This window comes from Ursus maritimus, unplaced genomic scaffold (assembly GCF_017311325.1).
Source record: "Ursus maritimus isolate PB19 unplaced genomic scaffold, ASM1731132v1 scaffold_3, whole genome shotgun sequence".
NCBI classification, from domain to species: domain Eukaryota; kingdom Metazoa; phylum Chordata; class Mammalia; order Carnivora; family Ursidae; genus Ursus; species Ursus maritimus.
In genome coordinates, this window is record NW_024425563.1 from 60,686,745 (window position 1) to 60,714,069 (window position 27,325).

Below are 27,325 nucleotides of genomic sequence, written 5' to 3' on the forward strand. Positions count from 1 at the left end.
GTTACAGCATTAGCATTTTCCTATGTTGTTGAAAATTCTTTAATATTAATTTTGAAAATAATTTTCTGTCATATGTATATAGTGTATTTATATAAACCATTGCCGTGTGTGCACCTTTGGGCTTTTGCTATAATAAGTAATTCTGCAATTAGCAAACATGCATATAAATCACTGTTCTATTTAGTGTATTTAGTAAGATTATTTTATAAGTAAAATTAGTGAAGCTTAATGTCTTTTTGAAGTTTTGATACGTATAATTGTTTTTTAAAAATATAATGCTAATTTCTCATTTCAGGAGCAGTAGATAAAAATAACTTTTCTAATACTGAATACTCTCATGTATTCATTAGGCATCTGTATTTCATCTGTGAATTATGTGTTTGTGTATTTTACCACTCTATGATCTTACAGTTTTTAAGTGGATAACATTATATCATTAAAATAAAATAGGAAATATAATAGTGTGACAATAAATAATATACTAAATATAATGCTATTAACAAATACTTTTCTTCTTATTTGATTCTTATTAACTCTTCTTTGTCTTATATTTTTAAAATTATTATTTAAACATAACTATCCATCTTTTCTTTTATGATTTCCATTGCTTTTAAGCCTGGAAATAATCATAATATTGAGCATTATAATCTGGCTAACAAGCTGGATCATAGCTATGTAGAAACTATGTTGTGTACATAATTATGTTTATACCTCAGCACAGCACAGTGAGGTGGGTACTACAATCCATCTAGAACAAAAGGGAAGGGTGTTGAGTGTCTTAACTGAGGTCATGCATTTAGAAGGTGCCTGAGTCCTTCCTAAATCATATGTAGTTTCTTCTTATTTTTCCTGGGTTAGTTTTCTATTTAATTCCATTTTCCATCTGGAAATGATTTTGATAATTGGCTTTAAGTGAGGCTTTTCTTTTCCAAATTGCCAACCCATTGTTTCATCACCAGATTTTGAATAATCCTTTCCTTCTCCCCTGATTTTTGATGCCTCCTGAACTATACATTAACTTCTTTTTAAAAAATTCTTTATTTAAATTCAATTTTGTTAACATATAGTGTATTATTAGTTTCAGGGGTAGAATTTAGTGATTCATCAGTTGCATATAACACTTAGTGCTCATTACATCAAGTGCCCTCCTTAATGCCCATTACTCAGTTATCCCATCCCCCCATCGCCTCCCCTCCAGTAATCTTGCATATACTATACCCAGTAATTTTAGAAAAAATCTCCAAGGTGAGTTTATCTTTTTGCTCTGTATTAAGATGACTTCAGATTCACTTATCTTATCTTAGAATGTATCACTATGGTGGTAAGTTATCTGATACTGAATTTCTCTTATTCACGTCACAAAGGTAACATAGAATAAATTTAAATGGAGTAAGATTATATTAATTATGAGCAATCAACCTTAAATTTAGTATTGTTTAAATTCAGTAACTATGTAAAGTTCCTTTTTAGCACAGGTACAAGTTATTAGAGTTTTTAAATGATAGTTTATTATTTTAAAGGTTGTTTAGAAGAAAATGCAAAGGTGACTTATTTATCATGTGTGAAAATAAATTGGATTTTCAACTTTCCTTTTTTCTGTTGCTAAAGGTGAATCACTGTGGAACACAGGCCCCCATCTGGCTGTCTCTGAGAGATTCAGAGACACTGCCTTCACCTGGAGAGATCAAGCAACTGACAGCTTGTGCCACATGGAAGTTTTTGTTTAGTGCTGCAAAAGACTGCTGCCTTTTTCAAATCCCAGTGTCTGTAAGAAACTGTGGAAATTTTTTTGTGTACTTACTACAGCCCACTCAGGGATGTATGGGGTATTGTGCACAAGGTAAGAAAACATGAGTAATATACATGAACTGTTAATCACAGAACTCTGTGTATGTTGGTGTTTTGGGGCCATTCTCTGGATAGGTTATGTTGAGATAATACAGATCTCAGGAAGAGTCTTGGTCTGCCACTGTTGCTAGAGTGAAGCTAAATTTCTGGTTTAAATTAGCCAAATCTGTTTAGGATTCTTTCCTCCCATTGAACATGATGATTGAGTGTGTTAAAAATTCATTGGTTTCCTCATGCCCCTTCACTCTTCAATAAGGGATGAAAGATGGTGAGTAAAAGATATCATGAAAATGTGTTTGATCATTTCATCTTTCATTCATTCGTATGAATTGAATATTTATCCTTTGCCAGGAATTATTTTAGGCCCTAGGGTTGTCTTGTTCATTAACAAGACAAATGGGGTATCTTCCCTGGTGGAACTCACATTCTAGTGGAGTGCCTCAGACAACATATAAAAATAAACTGGATTTGACCCAAAGAATAAAATAAATATGCAAGAGTCCCTACTATGTCAAGACACGATAGAGAAATAAATTGGTTGAAGAAAGGAGACAAACCTTCCTTAAAGACAAATGCAGAGAAATAAATTGGTGGAAGAAAGGAGACAAACTTTCTTAAAGATGAATGCAAATATTTGTAGCAACTATTCCATCTACAAGGTGGAGTCTAATTCCTTCATTTTGGTTGTGGGCTGTACTTAGTGACTTGCTTCCAAATAATATATACTATATATAGAAAGAAAAACATAATGATTTCATATGGAGAACCTAGTAGACACTATATTATTAATCAAGTGACCAAGGTTAATATCACCAGTGATAATGTATGTTGGTCTCGGCTACCTACTGATAATGTGCAAATAAGATGCACTTCTCCTTTGTGGTATTCTTCCCTAAAAGCCATAACCCCAGTGTAATCATGAGGAAATTCATGCAAATCCAAATTGAGAAGCACCCTACAATACTGAACAATACTCTTCAAAAGTGTCAAAATCATGAAAAGCCATGAAAGAGTGCAAAAACCGTCACAGATTGGAAGGGACTAAGGAAACATGATGAATAATGCAATATGATGATATCCTGGCTTGACTACTGGAACAGAAAAGAATGCTAATGGAAAACTGGTAAAATCCAAATAGAATTTTCAGTTTATTTAAGAATTGAGTCGTAAGGTTAGTTCCTGAGTTTTAACAAATGTATCATGGTTTTGTAATATGCAAATTATTAGTGGAAGGGGTATTATTACAGGTAAATCTTCGTTTATTTTCATAATTTTTATGTGAGTCTTAAAATTAATTTTAAATAAAATGTTTTATCACAAACCAAAAATAAAACAAAAATAAAATTATTTTTGAAAGCAGTATGTTTTATAAATTAGAAAAACTGGTCAATGCAATAGGGATTAACTGGCACAGGGATGCTATCTTACAGAGAATACCTGAAGAAGGTTTCTTTTAATAGGTGATGAACTTGAGCTCAGCTCCAAATGAGAAGAATAAGCCAGCTCTGAAAACATGTGGGGAAAGAGCATTCCAGGTAGAAAGAACAAGATATGTCAGTGTCCTTAGATAGGCATGAAGATGGCCGTTCAAGGAACTGAAGGAGGAACGACATGGCAGGAAGACTGAATGGATGAGACTTTAGAGATGAAGTCAGAAAAGTAGGAAGATGACAGAATCTGTAGGGTCTGTAGATCATGGTAAGAACTTAGATTTAGTCATAACTGCAGTATAAAACCTTATGGGATTTAAAGTAGGTGAATATGACCTAAGGATTGTATTTAAAGGGCAATTGTTCCTGCAGTAAGACTCCATCTAGGAGGCTATGGAAAGACTGTGGTGGCTCAAAGGTTGGGGGAGGAGGAAATGGTTTAGACTAGTGGCAAAGGAAAGAGATTATTGATTTGAGATGTCTTTTGGAAGCAGAGCTCATGAATTGGATATAGGAGAAGATGGAAAGTAAGGAACCAAGGACAAGGCCTAGGTTATTGCTTGAGCAATTGAGACGGGAAAGTAACACATCAGTGGGGGAGAGAGAGAAATGAAGAGTTGTACTTTGGCCTGTTCCGTAAGAGGGGATATGAGATATACAGACATAAAATGCACACCAGATTCATGAGCCTGCCACTGTATGGTCTTGACTAAGGAGGCTGGGTAATGGGAATGCTTGTGGGTAGCTCCCATAATACACCATCATGGAGCTCACAATAGATAATTGAACTTAATAAGTTATTGTTTGTTTCATTTTCTCTGTACTCAATTATGACTAAACTCTTTGAAGACCATGTACCTGAGATTCTTAGACTCTCTAGATTAAAACGAACCCAAATAACAGATACGGCAAAACAATGGCAAAGAGTATAAGTGGAATCACAAATTGCAATGAATGGTGTGAATGAGAAGATTAAAAGTTGCTGTAGCTGAGGGAGGGAAGGTGAAATTTATAATGAGATGCTCTGAGAAAGCCTCTTCTGAGAGCGGGGCATTGACATTGAGAGTTGGGGGGTAAACAGTCCTGGGTCAGATAAAGAGAGTGGGGAAGAACCTCCCTGACAGCGACAACAGCACGTGAAAGGCCTTAAAGTAGTGAGTGTGGTGTTGCTCCCAGAAGTGAAGCAGCACAGAGACACATACTGGATTGCAAAGAGTGAGGGAGAGCCTAACAAGACACAGATTTGGAAAGGCAGCAGGGCCTGATATTTAGGGAGCTCTTCATTTTATTCTCTGTGCTTCAAGAAGTCTTAGGAGAATTATCCTGAGAGCCTGAGCCAGTAAATCGTCACGTCTTACCCAGCTGCTGGCCAGCTAAACCTGGCTGAAGGCATTACGTTCAATAAGGAAGGACAGCATCTGCTCAGCTAATAGAGCTAGTGTTATTCATTGGGAAGGAGAAAATCCAGAGAGATGCATCAGTTTCATTGAGAGGCCAAGATAAGCGATTTTAAAAAATGTCTTTTAAGTATTTTTCAATATCCTTGTCATTAAAAATAGTTAATTTTTATAAAATTTCAAATAATACTGCCAAGTATTTGTGGAAAATTGTATAGGTGTTTCGATGAAAAAAACCCCTACAATATGCCTACATTATTTTAAGAAATATTGATTACTGTTAAAAATAAAAATGAAACTTTTATACCATAAAATAAGAAAAATCACTTCATCAGAAATATTATTGTTTACATTGAATTTTAAAAGTCACTACATAAAATTTGCATTTTTATGACATGCCCTTAAAACTTAAAAAAAATTTCCTGTTGATGCCATTTCCACCCATTCAGCTTCTCAAGCTTGAATATTCAAAATTATTTCTCTTATTCTCCATATTCAAGTCCTCCTTCTGGATTTATTTATTTATTTATTTTATTATTTATTTTAAATTTTTTATTATGTTATGTTAGTCACCATACAGTACATCCTTAGTTTTTGATGTAGTGTTCCATGATTCATTGTTTGCGTATAACATCCAGTGCTCCATGCAATATGTGCCCTCTTTAATACCCATCACCGGCCTATCTCAATCGCCTACCCCTCTCCCCACTGAAGCCCTCAGTTTGTTTCCCAAAGTCCATAGTCTCTCGTGATTCATTCCCCCTTCTGTTTACCCCCCTTCATTCTTCCCTTCCTTCTCCTACAGATCTCCCTGCTATTTCTTATGTTCCATAAGTGAGTGAAACCATATGATAATTGTCTTTCTCTGCTTGACTTATTTCACTTAGCATAATCTCCTCCAGTCCCATCCAAATTGCTGCAAATGTTGGGTAATCATTCTTTCTGATGGCTGAGTAATATTCCATTGTATATATGGACCATATCTTCCTTATCCATTTGTCTGTTGAAGGGCATCTCGGCTCCTTCCATGATTTAGCTATTGTGGACAATACTGCAGTGAACATTGGGGTGCATATGGCCCTTCTCTTCATTACGTCTGTATCTTTGGGGTAAATACCCAGTAGTGCAATTGCTGGGTCACAGGGTAGCTCTATTTTTAACTTTTTGTGGGACCTCCACACTGTTTTCCAAAGTGGCTGTACCAACTTTCATTCCCACCAACAGTGTAAGAGGGTTCCCCTTTCTCCACATCCTCTCCAACACTTGTTGTTTCTTGCTTTGTCAATTTTTGCCATTCTAACTGGTGTAAGGAGGTATCTCAATGTGGTTTTGATTTGAATTTCCCTGATGGTTAATGATGTTGAACGTTTTTTCATGTGTCTGTTAGCCATTTGTATGTCTTCATTGGAAAAGTGTCTGTTCATATCTTCTGCCCATTTTTTGATTTGATTATTTGTTCTCGTGTATTGAGTTTGAGAAGTTCTTTTTAGATCTTGGATACCAGTCTTTTATCTGTAGTGTCATTTGCAAATATATTCTCCCATTCCGTGGGCTGCCTCTTAGTTTTTTTGACTGTTTCCTTGGCTGTGCAGAAGCTTTTTATCTTGATGAAGTCCCACAAGTTCATCTCCTTCTGGTTTTAAATAAAGAGAATTTTTGGGAGAAGATTGTTATTTTTTACTATTTGCATATAAGTTATTAATCAGATAAACACATGAATTATCTTCTCTGATGTGCCAATAAAAGCTTACCTTGAAATACTATTTAGACTTGAATTAGACTTCATGAATAGCAAACAAAAATGAGTCACTTAATCCACATAAGTGTCTCTTTTTCTTGCTTACCAAGAATCTGAAGCAGATGTTCCCTGATGATAGTGATTTGGCCACTTTACAATGACAGACTGAGGTCTCTGTGAGTCTCTGGGCTTTTGCTTTTCCTTCATGGTGATGAAATGAAGGTCCAGTTTTAGCCCTTTGTGTGCATTTTAGACAGGATAAAAAAGGAAGCCCTAAGGGTGAAAAGAGGGCCTGTGCTAACTGAAACTTTCCGCCTTTAAGGAGCTTACTTGGAAGAAGTCTTATCACAGCTACTTCAGAAGAATTCTTTGGCTTATCTCTGCCTTTAGAGGCAGTCTGTGAAATGTACTTTTTTACTTGAACATACTTCTGCTCCCAACTAATGGGCTATTGGATAGGCAACAAACAGTCAGTCATATTTAGCTTAAAAATCATCAAAACAGCAAAAATTAAAAATGTTTCCACTTTAGTAATATATTATCATGACTATTTTTGTTTTTTAGAATCTATATATAATTTTCACACAATTTATATGCACTTTCTAGAAACCAAATAAGAAATGTTAGTTCAAGATTATACTTAGAATCATTGCCATTCAAACAAAAGGATTTATATATGTTATTTATTAAGAAGAATTCATTGGGGGACACCTGGGTGGTTCAGTCAGTTAAACATCTTCTTTGGGCTCAGGTCATGATCCCAGGGTCCTGGGATCAGACCTACATTGGGCTTCCTGCTCAGCCGGGAGCCTGCTTCCCCTCTGCCTGCCATTCCCCCTGCTTGTGCTCTCTCTCTCTCTGACAAATAAATAAATAAAATTTAAAAATATATATACATGGGGTCTAAACACACCAATTAAAAGTCAGAAATTTTCAGATTGGATAATAAAAGCAACACCCAACTACAGGTTTCTCAGAAAAGCCCATTTTATTTATTTTTTAAAAGATTTTATTTATTTATTTGACAGAGAGAGAGACAGCCAGTGAGATGGAACACAAGCAGGGGGAGTGGGAGAGGAAGAAGCAGGCTCCCAGCAGAACAGGGAGCCTGATGTGGGGCTCAATCCCAGGACCCTGGGATCACGCCCTGAGCCAAAGGCAGACGCTTAATGACTGAGCCACCCAGGCGCCCCAGAAAAGCCCATTTTAAATATAAAGAAAAATGAGGTCGAAAATATAAGGCTAGAAAAATATATACTTAGGTACCACAAATCACAAGAAATCTAGAGTGGTAATATTAATAGTAGACAAAGTAAATTATTGAGCAAAGAATATTACCTAGAAAAAAAGGGTCATTTCCTAAAGATAGAAGGGTCAATTGTACAACAGGACAAAACAGTTCTAAAGACTTGTGTATTTATGCTCAATTGAATAAGTATACAAACCTTAACCTTTTGCAGCTATTTCTGATGCAAAATTACACCCATGTCACCCTGATGAAGTTGAAATTGGAGGTCACTGTGTTCGTAAGTACCACATTTTATTTTTTAGTAATGTATTTATAAACTAACAATTTCAGTGGGTTTTTATGTTCTGTAACCTATTTTAGATGTTAACTATACTGTTTGAGAGAGAGAGTGAGTGAGTGAGAGAGTGAGTGAGAGAGCACACACAAGAGCAGGGGCCTAGGGGTAGAGGGAGACAGAGAAGCAGATTCCCTGCTAAGCAGGGAGCCCAATGTGGGGCTTGATCCCAGGACCCTGGGATCATGACCTGAGCCAAAAGCAGACACTTAACTGACTGAGCCACCCAGGTGCCCCAGATCAAAACATTTTAGATCTCTAAATTTAATCTTGCAAGTGACCAGAGATAAAAATTACAAAATCTTCCCAAATTTCTAGAGAAAACTTCATACATTTTTAACATCAGAAAAATGAAAAGACTAAGACTGTTTTTTAACACTTGATGTATTTCACTGAACAGTATAATCACTCCCGTGATGAGCAGCTCTTTCAATCCAGAGTAATGATGGGTTGAGTTATAAGAGTAAATGATAAGAGTAAAATAGTAAGTCATTTGAATTTACATTATAATGACTGTTTTTTAAGCAAGAAATTAAAATGTGAAAAACCTTAATTTTATTTGTTTGTTCCATCTTAGAAAAGGAAATCTTTCAGAAATTGCTTAAAAGGAGGTAAATTACTTTTATGTTCAAGAGCTAGACTCTTGAAGGGTAGACACATCCAACATGCATTAATATAAACTTGATGAGCTGATACTTTTCTCTGCTATCAGTATTTCTGTGATTATGGGTCAAAATAAGAACGTGCTACTTTCCCGATTGCTAGAAAATAATTATTTCTCTAAATGCTATCTTCCTTTTCTTAATATAAATCCCTGAGTTACAGTCTCCACGAGCTTTCCCAATCAGCCAGTCTCCATTCTTTAAGATGCCCAACTACAGATGATGCATTTTCTCCCATCAGGTCAGCTGTCTGCCTCATTGCCACCACCACCCCCAGGAAGGCCAGAAGTTGTGGTGGAGCTGATGGGATCCAGGCTTTTCTGTAGGTGTGCTTTTGAGGCTTCCCCTACAAACACCTCAGTGGGATTTCTCATAACTTGGTCTAGGCTTTCTTCTCAAGAAATCAAAGAGGAGCTGAAGCAAGAGACCACAGTTCAGGAATCCTCTCTTTTAGAACTGGATGGCATAAATCTCAGACTCGGAGATAGGGTATGTTCACAAACAATTGGGTTTTCTTTGCTTTTCATGACTGAATTAATTTTCCAAATGGATTTTTTTAATGTAACATATCCTAAAAATACTTTTGTCCCCAGAATATAAAGCACTATTGTTTTTCTTTTTATTTTTTCCTTTGACATTGTGCCAACTCCAGTGATAATTGAATGAGTCAGTAATCTTAGTGACGACATACGAATATCCATTGTTACAATTTGCTGAATTATCAATGAACCCTTATAACTTGATGCCTCTTTCTGGTTTTAAAATGATACGTTTTTATTCTAGAAAGATTTTTTCATTTTTTTAATGATGATATCACTTATTATCTACTTTTAAATATATCTTAAACACAAAGTCTACAACACTTTAATTTATGTTGAGGTTTTGAATAGCTAATATTTTTAAATGGTGGAATTTTTCTCAGTTTTCAAGCAAGTTTTAAAATTATTTAGTTTCTTATTATCTTTTTTGCACTACCAAAAGTTAAGTACTTAATTATAATAGTTTACACATATTTTCTCCAATATTTTATTGCTAAATGATTATTTGTTATTGTATTCATAGATATTCTGTAGTGCTTCCGTCTTTTTATTGGAGAAACCACATGTACAAAGTTTAGCCATCGAAAGCCAAGAATTTTTTGCAGGCATTAAGGTATGTCACCATGGGGGTGGATCAGAAAGATTATTTCTCTGTCACTGTGTTTTCCATACTGTGATCTGTGGATGCTGGTTCCAGGACCTCATTACAGAGTAAATATTGAGATCCAAGAGTCGGTATTTTTGAAAAGTAACCCAAATAATTCTAATGCACAATGAAGTTTGAGGGCCCCTGTTAATGAATAAAAATTGGAATATATTTGCATATTTTTTCAGAAGTAGCTTTAATTAGAATAAAGTTAAAGTTTTATTCCTACAATTTATTCCACCATGTAACTAAAAGTTAGAATCTTGATATTTAGTTACCATGCATTTTTGAAGACAGGTCTAGGTCAGGGACTGAAGCCTCTGGCTAGAGTGGAATTGACCCAGAAATCTGGGCTTTATGAACTGTGAAGAGGGAGCTAATTAAACAAGGCGATATCTGTGGTCATTGCTGGTAGCATAGGGGGTCCAAGAACAGATGAGCTATTGCAGCAGATGAGCAGGCATGACAGGGAACCCAGAAGTGGCGGAAGGAATGGGGCAGTGTCGTGAGGCCTAGGCAGCAAGTGCTGTGTACCCTCTGCGGTCTCAGCCACCGCACTGGAGTCAGACCTGCACTCATCTCTAGTTCAGGGACAAGATGGGATAATCTATAGATTGTGAGAATAGAAATCAGAACCAGGAAAAAACCTGTTCCTGGAGAACGTCCATTTATACACAATAGGGACCAGAAAAAGAGTGAGAAGAGTAACCATGTTGTCAGAACAGCATAACCACAGTGGGGGGAGAGCAGAGCTCAGACCTCGGAGCACAGAATCTTTGGATCTCCATTGGTAAACACTCAGCAGACAACATCTGGGTCAGTGGTTGGCCCCAGAAAATGTTTCTGATTAGGCTAACAGGGAGAAAATGTGGTGCTAAAAAGCATCTGTTTTGAGAGCTAGCCAAGAGTTGAGACAAAGTAAAAACTTCCTGCCTCACGATAGGATTGGCCTATGAACTGGGATAGGCCCAGTCCTAGGTTTTCGGTACTCAGTAATCCAACTGAGGAAAACAGAGGCTGTGAGATAAGCTGAAGGTTGAGATAGTTGATGTGACAATAGTATTTTGATTTATATATTTAAAAATACTTAGATTTCTATTTGCAACAACGTGGATGGAGCTAGAGTATATTATGCTAAGCGAAATAAGTCAGAGAAAGACAAATACCATATGATTTCATTCATATGTGGAATTTAAGAAACAAAACAGATGAACATATGGGGGGGGGAAGGGGAGAGAACCAGAAGAGACTCTTCTTTTTTTTTTTTAAGATTTTATTTATTTATTTGAGAGAGAGAGAAAGAGAGCGTGAGCACAAGCAGGGGGAGGGACAGAGGGAGAGGGAGAAGCAGACTCCCTGATGAGCAGGGAACCCTATGCGGGGCTCGATGGGGGGGACTTGATCCCAGAACCCTGGGATCATGACCTGAGCCGAAGGTAGATGCTTAACTTACTGAGTCACCCAGGTGTCCCATAAGAGACTCTTAATGATGGAGAACAAACTGAGGGTTGATAGAGGGAGGTGGGCAGGGATGGGCTGGATGGAATTCCAGGAAAAGCATATATAGAAGGCCTCTAAGATTTTGCTGTCCTTTAAAATACAAGTCAAGGATCAATTATCAAAACAAACTCATCCCATTAATCAGTTTACAAAGGTGCAAATTATTTGTTCAGAATACAATGCCAGGGAAGCTGCTTTGTTTAATGACAATCCTAACGGCAAGAATCTCTGGGGAAGGTGAGAAAAATGCTCTTGCAGAATTTTATCTTAGGAATAAATTCTGTTTTGACATGACTGCTCTGCATACTTTCTTCGGCCAGTTACACCCTGAGTTAAGCACGATAGCAGAAGATGGGAAAGAATATCAATTGAAGATAGAGAGCACAGTTCCTGTCATTTGTTCTGCATCCAGTGAGCTTGGCCAAGAGTGCAAAATCTCACTAAAACTGAAAACTGTTGATCAAGGTAATATACTAGATTCACTTAATTTTATTATGATATTTCAGATAATAATTAATGCTTTTTTTCTTCTAGAAAAAGTCACTGGAGTGTATACATGTAATTAATTATGTTGTGTATTTACATGAAGTTATGGCTTAGTCACATTAATACTACTGGGCCATATTTATGACAGAACAGCCTGTGTTGTGTTCATATTTATCCCTCCTGGGCTCGAAGCATTCATTAAAACCAACAAACCAACCAACCCAGTAATGAGCAGCTCCTCCTCCTCATCGTTCTCTTCCTCCTCCTCATTCTCCTCCTCCCACTTATTTTTTTTTTCTTTGCTTTATTTTCGGAGATGGAGGGACAAACTGCTCTTGAGGATTTTCCAAATATCCCAAACTAGGGAGGTGTGATATGTTATGCTGACGTAGGTTCAAACTTAGGCAACATGGATCTCTTAATGCATTCTTTACACTTGTCTCCCTAATGTAAGCTTGTGTTTGAGATCTTTTGTTTTAAAATTCTATTGAAATTACTATTTATATAGATTGCAGGATGCATGGCTGCATATATGTCACTGTCACAGCCTATAGAGAGAGATGAAATTCTCCCATAGAACACGATAATGTACGAGAGGACAAACCATGTTGATTGAGTTCTATTTCTTCCCCTAAGACTCTAATGTAGAGACCAAAGCACGTAAGAGATACATAAATTAGAATATAGCTTTTAAGAGAGATTCTTCGTACACACCTTTTCACCATAGGATATAAAATGTATGTAGTAAATACACCAAATACAATATATCTAGGTTTTCATGTCTTTATCACACCAAATTATACCAGAGAAACAAAAGGACAGGAATGTTAGGAGAGTCCACTGGGAATGAATGCTACACCCAGAAGAGAGATGGATATGGAAATAGAATGAGGCATCGGGAGAGGTTGTCCCCAGACAGCGGACAGTAAGCAGGCTGAGGTAATACCCTGCTACCTATTTAGATTTCGGGAGCACCACGAACAGCACTGTTTTTTTGAAATTCAGCACAGAAATATGCAATTAAACTCTCTCTTAAACTGTTTGACCTAATTCTACTTCGAACTACCTGCAAAAAGCATATTTTTGTAAATTTTGCAACCGTTTATGAGCGCAAATAAGAAGAGGATGATGTTATTGATATTTTCCAAATGTGTTAGGCAAAGATTTTCTCCAGTTGCAAGTATACTTTAAACTGTATTTGTGTGCTTTCAATTCTTTCAACAAGACAAGCATTATTATAATAATCAAAAAGCAATATATTTCTACATTTTAGAAATTTGCATGTTCCTATTATTTGTCAATTCCTTTTTTTCTGGAGAAGGATTTATGGATTTCATTCTGGATATGCCTCATCTTTTTAAAAAGTGTTTCTACTTCCATAGAGAACAAGTTGTTGTCTCCTACTGTGTTTCTACAATGACTGTGCAGCTTTTTTACAGGCTTACGGAGAACAATACTTGGCCCTCTCACCATAGACCAGGGGAAATGATGTCAGGGGCTCTATCCAAGCCAGATATATTCCATGATCACCTTAGGGAGCTGGCTAAGAGTTTAGATGTTTTTGTTATTTTTTATGTGCATAGGAACAGTATGTATTTCTAGGGAGGAAAATGCATGAAGAGGAACTTTCTTTTTTTCAGGAATTTGGAGTCTAGTGCAGTGTTCTATGTCAGACCAATATAATTTTATACCTGAAAATTATGTGTGGAAGAAAAGAAGATAGAAGGTTTTAATAGCTGCTGCTTTTTTCTGGACCTCAAAAGGATTTTGTAATCATTGATTGGATATGAGAGCAAACTTCCCTGGTTGCCGGTTTTTGGAACAATCTATCTGTTTTGTTTAGTTACACATTCCCAAAGTTCCTTTTATTCTCTTCTGTTACCATTTTCTTTCTAAATTATTATTTTTTTTCTTTATTCCATAGGAAAGGGAGCATCTCAAGGTTCTGAATATATTGGACATTTGGAAAACAAAAAGCTATAGAGAGTTTATTACTGGTGTGGAATTACTTAATTTATTTTAACTTTTCTATTTTTAAGATGATCCAATAATCATCTATACCAATAATTGTTGCTATCGTTCAACAATGGATAGAACATGAGTACAAACCCTGTGAAATATTACAGACATATCTGGACCCAAGTCACGATTCTTAGGCAGAAAGAACGTCAAATTATGTTTCTTGGTGGAATCATGATTTTCTTACAGAAACACGATAAATTTTCTATATTGCTTTTGAATTTTATGCAGGTACACATGGATTTATAACTTTATTGAAAATAGTACTGTGTATGTACATACATATGTATATATTGAAGTTGATTCATTATTTGTAAAGATTAGGTAGGGTTCAGTAGCCTTGTTTTTATTTGACAAAATTACATCCATATTTTTTAAATGAGAGAAAAGAAGAATCATCTCTCAATTCAGTGTTCCATGTTAATCAAGTTATTACATGCTTTGGTTGGTATAATTCCTTTAAAAAATTCTCAGTGTATTTTTTCACGAAATAGGTAAAGAACAGCGAGGCTTAAATTTGGCACTGTCTTCCTGTCACGTGGCCCTTCAAAGGACATCATCCTGTGCTAATGGATCGTGTAGCCATGCTTTTGTGTACTACACTGCTGTGACGGATTTTTCTCGAGATGGAGACAGAGTTACAAACATTGTAGTGGAACCTATAGTTCATGAGGATTTCCTGTGGAACACCTACATTCCAGACAGCATCCAGGTTGACAAATTACAAAAAATGCCTCTACAATTAGAGCTTTAAAAAAGATATATTTATTTAATCAATACATCTTATACACTTTTCATTTCAAAATTGTTTAATACATTTTTTTCCATTTTTAAATGAGTCAATTTCAATAACTGGTAAAAACAGTAATTAATGGAAAAGTCTTTGAGATTGCTAAGCAATTTATTGTGTATCACTAAGTACAATTAATGATAATATTTACCGAAAATATCTTTGCTTTTAAGATCAAAGTAAAGGATGTCCCAACTGCTTACTGCTATTCATTTACTGACCCACATATAATTACATTTGATGGCAGGTAATTTCCTGAAAGTTTTTTTCTTTTAGTAGTTTTGGTTTCTTCTGGATTTTGCTGTTGTTTTGTTTTAAACATCTTACTATTTTATTATTTCTTCATCCTATTCATGGAAAGATTAGAAAGGAAGACATGTATGAGTATTACTGACTTGTTTCAAAATACTAATTTATTTGTGTGGAGTGTTTTTGCCTTAAAATTTGGCAGATTACACAGATTAGTTGTGAGGCTGAATTTGTAGAAATGAAGATTCTTACAAATATGAACAGTCATTTTAACTTGATCATTTAGTTATTTTTAACAATGGTTAAGTTCTTTGCTCTAGAGATATTTACTATATTGCATTTCCACTTGATACTGAAATAATCTTGAAGGTTTAGGCAAGATTATTAGACTAACACATTATAATTATTTTAAAAAGTAAGCATTTCTATTTCGTGACAAGGATACTCAGGGGAAAACTATTGTAGCCATCATGAATACCGGCATATCTGCCCTTGGAATGCAAGTAAAATGGGCAAAATGATCAAAAAGTAATCTAAGCTATCTTGCTATTAATACCAGCATACGAGGCTTTAAACTCAGTAATACTGTTCTGGGGAATATATGATTTTAAGATGTCCCTAAAGAAAATTATAAGAATACCCTTTGTTGAGTCAAAATTGTCTTCATGATGTAAGGTAAGGTAACTTATTCTTTTTAAAAAAATTTTAATGTGATCGTTGTCAGTAAAATTATTCAATATGAGCAAATAGATAAGCACTCCATAACAGATGATATTCCAAAAGTTTGAGCAAGTATTGAAAAGTTGTAGAAATTGATCCCACATGCAAGAATCCTTTATGGTTATAATGAAAAGCTTAGAAGTTTTAGTGGAAAAACCTCCAGAAAGCTTAATGGTGATTAATTTAATTGGTTATAATTCAACAAGATTAATTGTGCAACAAGTGACCAACCCTGTTCTCAATGCTGAGGGTATGGCAGTTCATAAAACAAACATCCCCTGCTCTCGTGCAGCTTACTTCTGTATAGGTAAAGAGATTTATGCACAATTAATAAATAAAATGTGTAGTGTATCTGAGGAACATAGGTGCTATGAAGAAAACTACAGCAGGGGTGGGAGGAAAAGGCTCTAGCAGGGGTTGACCAAAGCGGTGAAAGGAAGAAACAAGTTGTGAGATAAGGTGTTTGTCACTACTTTTTTTCCTTCTGTGCTTTAAACTAATATGAAGCACCTGGGTGGCTCAGTTGGTCAAGCATCAGACTCTTGATTTGGGCTTAGGTCTTGATCTCAGGGTGGTGGGATCAACTCACATGGGACTCCGCACTCAGCGGGGATTCTACTTGAGACTCTCTCCCTTTCCCTCTGCCCCTACCCCCCTTGCATGCATGTGCTCTCTCTCTCTCTCAAATAAATAAATAAATCTTAAAAAAAAAACTAATCTGTAAGCTATTAGAAATATGGATTTTTCATTCTTGCATCAAAATATATTGAATGTGTATAAATAAATGTAACACCCATTTTTTGCTTATAACATGTTATTGTGGTATTTTGTACCAATTCTTAATGCAGTTGATTTTTGTTAATGATAGGGTATATGATAATTTCAAGACCGGAACATTTGTGCTTTATAAGAGTATGTCACGAGATTTTGAAGTCCATGTACGCCAGTGGGACTGTGGAAGCCTTCACTATCCTGTGTCATGTAACTGCGGGTTTGTTGCCAAAGAAGAAGGTGATGTAGTTACTTTTGATATGTGCAGTGGTCAGCTACATGAATCACGGCCATATTTATCTGTGAAGAGCCAAGATGTAACCAGCAATATCAAGATAAGTGAATCCTACTTAGGAAGAAAAGTCACAGTATGTATGATTATTTACATTTAAAAGTAATTTTCCTCTTTTTCCTACAGATTTTGAATTAAAGTCTGAACTTTTTTCCATCTCTATTAAATTAGAAACTATCATTTTTTTAATATTAGTTTTTTCCCCCCAAAATAGCTTTTTGATTAACACTGATCTTAGAAGGAACAACTTTTTTTTTCTTTCTTTCTTTCTTTTTTTTTTTTTACTTAGCACACACAAATAGACACAACATAGTTAAGACTTTGTCAAATCTAAGCATCCTTATTTTAAGATTTCAGTATGGTAACTGGGTGGGTTATTCCTACAAATTATTTTTGATGGTACCTAATAAATGGTGTATTACACAGAGATTATATAATTAAGGATAAATATTCAGGAGTAGTTAGCCAATTTTTGAAATGAGTACAGGTGGTTCTGCCTCAGGAATAGGCTGGTAGGCACATGGAGAAGATTAGAGATCATTAATATTTTAAAGTAATAGTCCGTGTGTGTAAGCTAACGATCTATATTATAATGTCATCTCCCTTTCATCTTCCAAAAAAATAAATTCTAGGTGTGTAAGATTCAAATTTAAATGAAAGTAGTAGAAAATATAGGTGAATGTTTTTATAACATTGAGGTAAACAAGAATTTTTAAACATAATGTTATGTATTTGAATTCCATCCTCACAAACCAAAATGCAAATGAAAATTGGGAAAATATTTGCTACATATAAAACATACAGTTAATATAGAAGATACTCCTTTTTAAAAATATTTTTCAATCTTCCCATTTTTTTTTCTTTTTAAGAAACTCTATACCCAACGTGGGGCTTGAACTCATAACCCCAAGATCGAGAGCTCCATGACGCTAGTGATTGAGCCAGCCAGGTGACCCTAAAAAACACTCTTATACATCACTAATAATCAGCACTCCAATTAAAATGAGCAAATAATATACACAGGCAATTTACAAAAGAAAACTGATAAATATATCTAAAAGTATAAATAACCAACAAAAACATGAAAACCACAACTTCATTAGTAATCAAAGAAATGCAGATTAAACATTTCATACAATATTGGCAAGAGTAGAAATTGTAGCTACAGTTTTTCCAAAGGATATATATATAATGCATGCACACAACCTACGCATGTCATTTTTCAAGAAATCTTACTTCTCAAAGTTTACCATAATAAGTAAGTATATGCAGAGTCCCAGTGGTGTTCATTGCATCTCTCCTTCTAAGATGGAAAAGTTACAGTTAATCAATGATGAATTTTTTAGTTTAACTAAAACCCTAAGTTGAGTGATGTCACATAATAGAACACTGTCTAGTCACAAAAATTTTGGAGTTGATCGTATTTATTGACAGGCAAAGATATTAATGATGTAGAGGAACAGTTTTAGAAGAATCTGCACCAAAATCTTAACATTAACTAGCCCAGACTGAATAGTAATGTAAGGTTTGTTTGCTTTTAAAATAGTTTTTGGGAATGAGCACTTAACCGTTTTTATAAAGAGAAAAAGTGCCGTTTTTAAATTTAAGAAAATTAAAGGGTAAGGAGTCAGAGGAACAAACATACATGGTGTATCTTCAGCGATTTTTAGAATAGAGAGTTTCTTGACATTCAAGTCCCTGATCTGGGAGCATTAATAAGTCTGTGAGGAGGATCACAGATGATACAGGCTGTTAAGAGAATTCAACAAACCCTTGCTCTCATTCCGACTCCCCGACCAGGTATGCCCTGGTTATAATTTGCCTTCTGACTCTGTTTGCCTGCTGTGAAGATGAGAATGTTGATTAGCCACAGGAATATGTATTCCTCTGGAATTATATTTATCTGCATAAATTAATTACTTGGCAGTCTAGTTCCATATTTAATTATTGTCATAGACATTACTCGGTATATATTATCCTAAACATTTATAGCTGTTTCGATTGTATAAAATACCTCACCTTAGTTTAAAAAGAAAGGAGCTTGAACAATATTTTGCAATAAAAAATCCATATGGAGATCAAATTTCAAGTCAGCAAAGTGCAAAAGCCATTGGTTTGACACATAGCATTAAAAGGAAAATTGTAGTCTGAAGAAAATCGGTATTCTCTCTTTATATTGAAAGAATAAAGGAATTTGTTTCTTCTCAAATAATAGGTTTTTTTCTTAATCCATATTGAATATTGTTTAAGCATCTTTTATTTCTGTATTTCTGTATTTCAGATCAGGTTTTCTTCTGGAGCATTTATCCGTGCTGATCTTAGTGAATGGGGCATGAGTTTAACAATCAGAGCCCCTAGCCTAGACTACAGAAACACTTTGGGACTTTGTGGCACCTTTGATGAAAACCCAGAAAATGATTTCCATAATAAAAATGGGATAAAAATTGATCTAACTTTTGATAATTGTGTTGCTTTTATTAATGAATGGAGGTAAGAAAGTAAGTGATTTTCATGTGTTACTGTACTGAGTGGTGACACAATACTCTGTGTTTTTTGCAACACGTTACTGAGAAACAATGTTCTTGTGCAATTTACTTTTCTTTTCTGTTTTTCACCTGGAAGGATTTTGCCAGGGAAAAGCATGTTTGACACAACACCAGTTTCTCTGCCGTCACCTGGAAAGCTATCCTATTGTAGCTGCTCATTGGACACTAATTCATTATATCCTTCTGATCATTTGGGCAGTGCTTCTCAACAAGAGATTGTTTCAGGTTGCAAAGATGTCAAACATGTCAAATTCTCTTTCTTGATACCAGAACTAGATGTCACCTCTGAGTATATTAATTCAGAAGCTCTTATCAGAGGGATAAATGAGTATACATCTGGAGAAGAGAATAATTTGAACTTCCTTCCTCAAGAAAAAAAGCATGTGAACCTAACAAAACTGGAGTTACATTTACAAAAACATCATGGAAATGAAAAACAAGAGGCACCAAAAACTTTGAACAATGGGAAACATACACAGGACCAGGGTAGCCACAGCCAGGAAATGAGGCGGGATCCACAAAACAGATGGAAACGGCAAAACGTTTATGAGTTTCTGCCTGTACTTGCTTCCCAAAGTCTCAGCCAAAGTGACCTAGAAGAATTTACTTATTTCTTCCCTGAGGACCATACTGAGGATGTCCACCAGGAGTTTGTCCCTACATGGCCCACACCCTCTGGTCTCACCGAATTCGGCACTTTGACGCTGTGCCAGCAGACTCTTGCCAACTCTAGTATAGGAAGATACTGTCTTGCCTTTCTGGGCAAGAGCCTAGACAGTGCTGTAGATATGTGTGTTAAAGATGTTCTCCTAAAAGATGATCTTAGCTGGGCAGAAGCAGGTGTGGCTCTGTTAGAAAATGAATGTGAAAAGAGAATTTTGGAAGAGGGGAAATATAACACAGAAGGATACAGCAAGTCAATTGAAGACATTCTCTCCGTACTCAAATGCCCCAGTTTATGCAGCGGCAATGGGCAGTGTATGGCATGGGGGTGCGCATGTTCCCCAGGCTTTAGTTCCTACGACTGCAGTGATTCACATGGTGAGTGGGTACTCTCTAACTCTGATATTGCGTATGTTATTTGATTATGGAAATTCTTTGTTCTTTTTTACCTTCAGTATCTTAACAGGGTTTATTCAGATTATATAAGGAAAAGAACCCAAATTAATTAATCGATACAGTAATAATTCTTCCAGAGCATCTCATCTTACTCAGAGTAAAAGCTCCGGTACTTGTAATAGCCTATAAGGCACAACATAAGCCTATAAGGCATGCAGTATCTCTTCAAACTCATCCCCTACAACCAAAACCCTCACTCATTTCACTCTACCCACTTTGGTTTCTGTAATGCCGAGTTCTGTTGACCTCAGGGTCTTTGCACGCAGCTCGTCCCTCTGGTTGTAGAGAATAATTGTTTTTTCTAGAACTCAAATTTAGTGTTTTTTGAGTAATGTGTTTCTAATATTCTGCTAATTTACCAGTTTGCTTTATTTTTTCTCTAGTCCACCTAGATAGGGCAAACTATTGTATCTCAATATAAGAAATAACAATTTTTTTAGATTTATTTATTTATTTATTTTTGCGAGATAGAGGAGGGGGAGAGAGAGAGAGAGAGAGAGAGAGAAAGAAAGAAAGGATGAGCAGAGGGTGAAGCAGACTCCCTACCAACCAGGGAACCGGATGTGGGACTTGATCCCAGGACCCTGGGATCATGATCTGAGCTGAAGGCTTAACCGACTGAGCCACCCAGGTGCCCCATAAGAGAAAGAAATGTTTAAAAATCAATTTGAGGGGCACGTGGGCAGCTCATTTGGTTAAGCATCTGCCTTCAGCTCAGGTCATGATCTCAGGGTCCTGGGATCAAACCTGTATCAGGCTCCCTGCTCAGCTTCTCCCTTTCCCACTGCCCATCCCCCTGCTCTTGTTTTCTCTCTCAAATAAATAAACATTAAACTAGTAACTAGTAACTAGTAACTCCTGACCTTCCTTCTGCCCCCACCATCCCGCCCTTTTCCATCTGCAGACTTTGCCATCTCAGTAAATGCAAACTTCACTCCACTGACTGTTCATGTTAAAAACTTGTAGACATTCTGACTTTTCCTCTTTTTTTCATGCCTCATGCTTAATCCATTAGTAGCAAATCCAGCTCTAGCTTCAATGACTTTCATCTCTTTCCCTGCTACAACTTAGTCTGAGCCACTGTTATCTCTCACCTGGATTATTATAGATTCTCTCAAAGTTTATTCTCCATGCTGCAGCTAAAGTGACCCCTTTGAAATGATAACGAGATCATAGTACTCCTGCTTGAATCCCTCTAGTGGCTCCCCCTCTCCTTCCAAGTAAAATCTATATTCCCTACCATGGCCTGGAAGACCCTATGCAATTGGAGCCTTCTCTCTCACTGAATTTCATCTATCATTCTCTCCACAGCTCACTGCTCCCCCCCCCCACCACCCAGTGTTCTTAAGTGGTTGCTTTGCTGTTTCTCAAAGAGGCCAAACCTGCTCCTACCTCAGAGCCTTTGCATTTACTTTCCCTCCCACTGGAGCATTCTTCCAACACATATCTTCATGATGGACTTCCTTCTCTTCTCTCTTCAAATGTCATATTGTATGAGACGTCTTCCATGGTCATTCAAAATAAAGTAGTTTTCTTCACACAACCCCATAGTCTTTATGTCCCTTCATAGAGTTAATATATAGTTTTCTCCATAGTCTTGAAAACATTTATACAATACACTTTATATTTATTTTTCACTTGTTTATTTTTCGTCCTCCTATATTAGAATGTAAGTTTTATGAAGGCAGGGACTTTTTTCTGTTCATATATCCCCAGTACCTAGAATAACACCAGAAAAATAGAAATTGCTCAGTTAACATTTGTTGAATATGAAAGAATAAACTAACAAGTACATATTTTTAATTTTCATAAACATTTTTAGGGTTCTGAGTACAGAATTTATGATTTTATATTTCACTGCTAGTAAAGTTATATTCAGTTAGATTTTTGCCAATACTTAGAGGACTCAGTTACTTTTATATACTGCATTTATCTATTTGACAACCAGATCTTGCGGAGACAGATAATGTGTTATCTTACCAAAACGAGAAGCAGAGATATAACTATATGAAGATAAGTTAACTCTGACGCTAGGAGGATTTTTTTCTCCTGTGATTGAAAGTACATCTAAGATTTTGGTGGCATGTAGGATAGCAATAATACATAAAAACATTAATAACAGTTTCATGAAATTTTATAACTGTTTTACTGTTTAAGAATTTTAAAAAATTTTAATACATCACATTGCTAATTACACTACTTTATTACAAAGTGTTTTTTCTATAACCCATCTCTATGGCACAAACCAAAATGGCAAGAATAAAACACAGGTCATTGTAGTAGTAATTTTTTAATACTTGTAAATAATTGGTATTAAACATTATTAAAACATTAATTAAAACATTAATTAATTGTAAAAATTATTGAAACAAAAATTAAGTAATTTTTAATACTTGTAAATAATTGGTATTAAACATTATTAAAACATTAATTAAACCTGTATATTTGAGCACTGGTAGTATCTTTAATGGTATTTTTATTGGCTTGATGGTGGGTCACACTTCTTTTAACACAAGACTACCCTTATTATTTAATAGTTTAATTAATGTACTAATATTTGGAGTAGACTTCAAAATATTGTTTTCCATATGCTTTTAATTTGGACCTTGAAAATAATTAGTTTATTTTTCTGGAATTAAAGAAAATTTGTCCGCTTTGTTTTGTCATTCTTTCCAAAGACAAGGCTCCTGAAATCATAGAACTTGAGAATGCTGGATTCTGTAATATTCGAGAATATAATTGTATGACAGTGAGAGTATTTGGTCAAGGCTTCAAAGAATCACCTTCAATTAAATGTGAAGTTACTAAACTGCAGGTATGTTAATTTTAGTGTTGAAAAACAATTAAGTTTATGAGTTATTCAGATTAATTTTATCTTGGATTAATTTGGACTGTCAGTTAGTAACATAGTCCCAAAGGATGTCCTATCCACAGAGAGCCCAATAGGAAAATGGTTAAGTTGCTTGACCTTAAAGCTTCTTCCTTATTTGTTAACTCTATTAAACTATTTTATATAATTTTTATTGCTGTATTGGTTCAGTATTCCAGTCATAATAAGAAATTAAAATAATATTAAGCTTGATATGCAAGCCTCTGTATTTATTGAAATGTAAAACCACAAAGAATGGAGATCATTTTTATCCAACACAGTCTGTACGACTTCTGGAGCATAGGGATATGAACAGTTCCCTTTACAAAGTAAAAAGTTGAAGATTAATTGTACTTATCCTTTATATTTCCCTTAGTATGGATTTCAAAAAGAAAATAATGTTTTTCTTTCTTTGGACCACAAACAACAGACATGATCACTCACTTTAAACACTGGTATATCAAATTATACCTTATTTTGATGGTTATTTATATGGGCTTCCTTTTCTTTATTCAAGTGGATTTTTATTTTAAGGAAAATTCTTTGAAAGTACCTACTTGGATAAGCTGAAAACTTAAAACAGCAAATGACATTTTAGCATTCTGTTTACTTTTTCTCTAAATTGCTAAAGCCAAATGTGATCCTGAGATTGAGAACTTAAGAAGGAAATAACTTTTGTATCTGTCTTTATCAAATCATTATACAAGAAAAGTATGCTTATTTCCAGATTTTTTGAGTAGAGCTTTTCTAAATAACCATGAAATATTTTAATCCCAATGAAATAATAAGACACCCAGTAGAAAGTGGAATATATGTATAATTTTATTCACTTAGTATTACTCAGGAGAGTAGACATTATATTGTTCATGGCAGAATAAATTGTATGACCTCACACTACCATTAAGTGATTTGCCAAGAAAGAAAAAGTACACTTTGTATTTACTTTCAGATATATTATTTGCTGTGATATTTATTCTCATACTACTTCCTTTTTCTAAACATCTGATAAAAAGCACACTATGAAATTCTCTAACACACTATACGGAACCACAGAAAGAAATATCAATGTTCACTAGCCCAAACCAAACTTACTTAGATTAGCAATTTTCTTTAGCACCCTGTTCAGGATATTTATGCATTTCATTTGTAATGCAATTTGGTTTATTTTGAAATATTTGTATTCCACTTTGAATTTCCTCCATACTGTGGTTGATTTTAGCTATTTACTTATTTGGAAAGTATACGAAGTATTATCATGGTTTTGAGGGTTTGCACCATACGAAAGATACACACAGAGAAATGTCACTCTCTTATCATCTGTACCTCTGTCCATTACCCTTTCTTTCCATCCCATTTCCATCTATCCCCTGAAGGTATCCACTCACATTATTTTCTGGTTTATCTTTACTGCATTTCTTTTGTACAAAGGAACAGAGAAATCCCTTCTTTTTGCATGAAAGGTAGCATATTATAGATGTTCTTTTCTACTTTTGCAGCAGTGATTTTAAACAAGTTTTTATCTAGAGATGCAAGCACCCAATCCTTTCTTTCACTCCCTCCCCACTAGAAAAGCAGCCAGGACTTTACAGAATCCAATTTTTAAATACTCACAGGATTAAATCCAAGTAGCTGTCCTAGAAATGAATGGCCCTTTGTGATCTAGCTCTTGTCTATTTTTGCAAACCTGAACCTCCTGCATATGCTCTACTAAAATCTCATGCTGTCTCAGGCATCCCTGCCTTTCACTTGCTATTCCCTCCAGCCAGTGCTGAGTAGCACTCTCCATTTCTGCTCCCAGAATCCAAATAGCAGTCTCCTCTTCTACTTTCAGGAAGAGAAGCTTCCCTTGACTGTGTTAGAGTCAGTGGCTTCTTTCTCATTAAGCTTTATTTGAATCTTGGTTACAGTGATATTAAAGTTATCTTATTTGTCTGTCTTTTCTTCTGGATCTTTTTTCATCAGAAAGCCCTCAGCACATACAGATACAAAATACTGATGAATGGAAAATAAATAGAACTCTGTTTATTCCTTGTTTGGGGTAGGCTTGTCTAAACATGGGTGGAAATGATTTCTGTACTTCCAGTCATTGGCTGAAGTCTCATTTCAATACACAAAGCCCTGTATCCATCTAAGTGTCCATATCATGACTACCCCAAGACATTCTTGTCAGTCCCACTCCACTAGAGGGGGACCACTGAACTGACCTATCTGTTGGGCCAGACTGTACATACCCCCTTAAACATGGAGATTTCTACTGTGGCCTAATCTTTCAGTTATCAAATCTTAACAAGATCGTTTCTGCTGGCCACAGATAAGCATGTTCTTGCCTTCTTTTCGATCTCCTGCTGACCCTCAGTACAGAAGCATCAGGATGTTCCTGGATCATTTCGGAGCAATTGAAAGCATTCCACAGTCATAAATTTTTTAAAAATTGTAAATCAAAATATTGTTAATAAAATATGCCCTTTTAGTTTTCTATGTAGTTACCAGTACCCAGAAAATTATTCTGGCTTTTCCTCTTTAGACACCAATGCATTTTTATACTGAAAAATAATCCTTTAAGTGTAGGTTAAGTATGATATGCCACTGAGTTATTTAACAGGGTGAACTGGTTAGAATTAAATATTAAGTTACATAAATTCATTTGAACTACCTTGAGCAAAAATGGTATTTATTTATGAAAACAGTACGTTTTTCACAGAATCAGGATTAGAATGTCATTGCTGAATTCTCAGGAGTAACTTGAACTTGGGACTTGAACACATGAAAACTCAGTATGTCTGCATTTGTATGTGTGTGTGTTTATCTGTCTCAGTTCTTTTTTTTCTCTATAGGCTTCATTTTCCCCTTTTACTAGATACTAGCTTTCACCACATTGTGAAAAACACAGCCACCTACAGCTCCATAACTTTGAGTCTTGCACCTCAAGCCATCAGAAGCAGACTGGCCCAACTTGCCCTCTGGTACAAAGTTAAAATAGCCCAAGTAATCAAAGCATTGGCTCAGCTTAGATCCACCCCAGAGCAGTTGCGTGTAGTCAGGAAGATGGGTCATATAAGAACATGAGAGGGTTCTGGGAACCAGATAGAAAGAGCAATTTCAAGTTGAAGTAGAAGTAGAAGGTTAGGAGCTTTTGCAGGAGAAATGAGTTTCTGGGCAGCAAATCAATCCATTGTGTTTCAACTACATAGTCAAATGTGTTTCCTCTTGCTGTAAAACTTATTATATGGTGATTCATTATATATGACCAATATTGGTAACTTCATTGATTTGAACCCACAGGAAATGCGTGAGGCATTAGAAGCAGTTTACATCAAATTTAAGCATATATGGTTTTCATTGTTCTATATCAAATTCAATGTTGATGTCACTTTTATTACTTTAGTATATATTCCATTATACCAGGCATACATTTAAAATTTATATTTTGATTACGAGTAATTCACTAGCAAGGAATTTCCTTAATTAAACAGAGGTTAATTGCCTTCTCATTATGCCTTTAGTATAATAACAGTAAATGGGTCCTTGGAAAAGCTGTCTACACGCATACTGTTTTTCAAAATAGCAGAACTATCGATTGTCAGCTGCCCCCTGATGATCAACAGTCTGATAACATGAATCTGATGGGTGAGAAACCAATTGCAAAGTGGCAATTAAAGGTAAAAAAGAAAAGATATTCTCATATTTATAAACAAAGTAAATATATATTAACATTTCATAATGAATTTATGAAGCTACATTTAGAATATATTATCTTATTATAAAACTACATCTTACAGGTATCTAATGATGGTTATAGGTTCAGTAATCCCAGAATAATGATCATATATGATGGGGCTTGTCAAGTTTGTGGTCTCTATGGTAAGGACTCGTGTACTATAAAGGTATGCAATTTTTTCACTTATTTTCACATTTATATGATAGGTATTTTCATTTACCTTAATGACATATTAGTTTTTTCACCTTCATATCAGAAATACTAATAGAGAAAAGACTTTCTCAAGTTTATATGTGGTTAACTAAAATTGTTACTCTGCCCATAACTGTTGTTGAAATGGCAAAGAGAAGGTTTCTACCTTTTATGTTTTGAAGTGGCAGGTTGTTTATTCCTTAAAAATAAT

The 27,325-nt window shown here is 35.3% G+C and overlaps 1 protein-coding gene across 1 annotated transcript in view; it reads left to right on the forward strand.

Annotated features, from left to right (window-relative positions):
* Positions 1-27,325, forward strand: part of VWDE (von Willebrand factor D and EGF domains) — an 84,763-nt gene that overhangs the window by 31,420 nt on the left and 26,018 nt on the right. Inside the window, exons 5-17 of the mRNA XM_008686528.2 lie at positions 1,609-1,840; positions 7,874-7,939; positions 8,900-9,147; positions 9,721-9,810; positions 11,664-11,808; positions 14,343-14,560; positions 14,812-14,885; positions 16,476-16,746; positions 18,952-19,160; positions 19,293-20,257; positions 23,014-23,150; positions 26,708-26,863; positions 26,984-27,088. Of these exons, the coding sequence (XP_008684750.2) occupies positions 1,609-1,840; positions 7,874-7,939; positions 8,900-9,147; positions 9,721-9,810; positions 11,664-11,808; positions 14,343-14,560; positions 14,812-14,885; positions 16,476-16,746; positions 18,952-19,160; positions 19,293-20,257; positions 23,014-23,150; positions 26,708-26,863; positions 26,984-27,088 (2,916 nt within the window). The remainder of the gene's footprint in view (positions 1-1,608; positions 1,841-7,873; positions 7,940-8,899; positions 9,148-9,720; positions 9,811-11,663; positions 11,809-14,342; positions 14,561-14,811; positions 14,886-16,475; positions 16,747-18,951; positions 19,161-19,292; positions 20,258-23,013; positions 23,151-26,707; positions 26,864-26,983; positions 27,089-27,325) is intronic.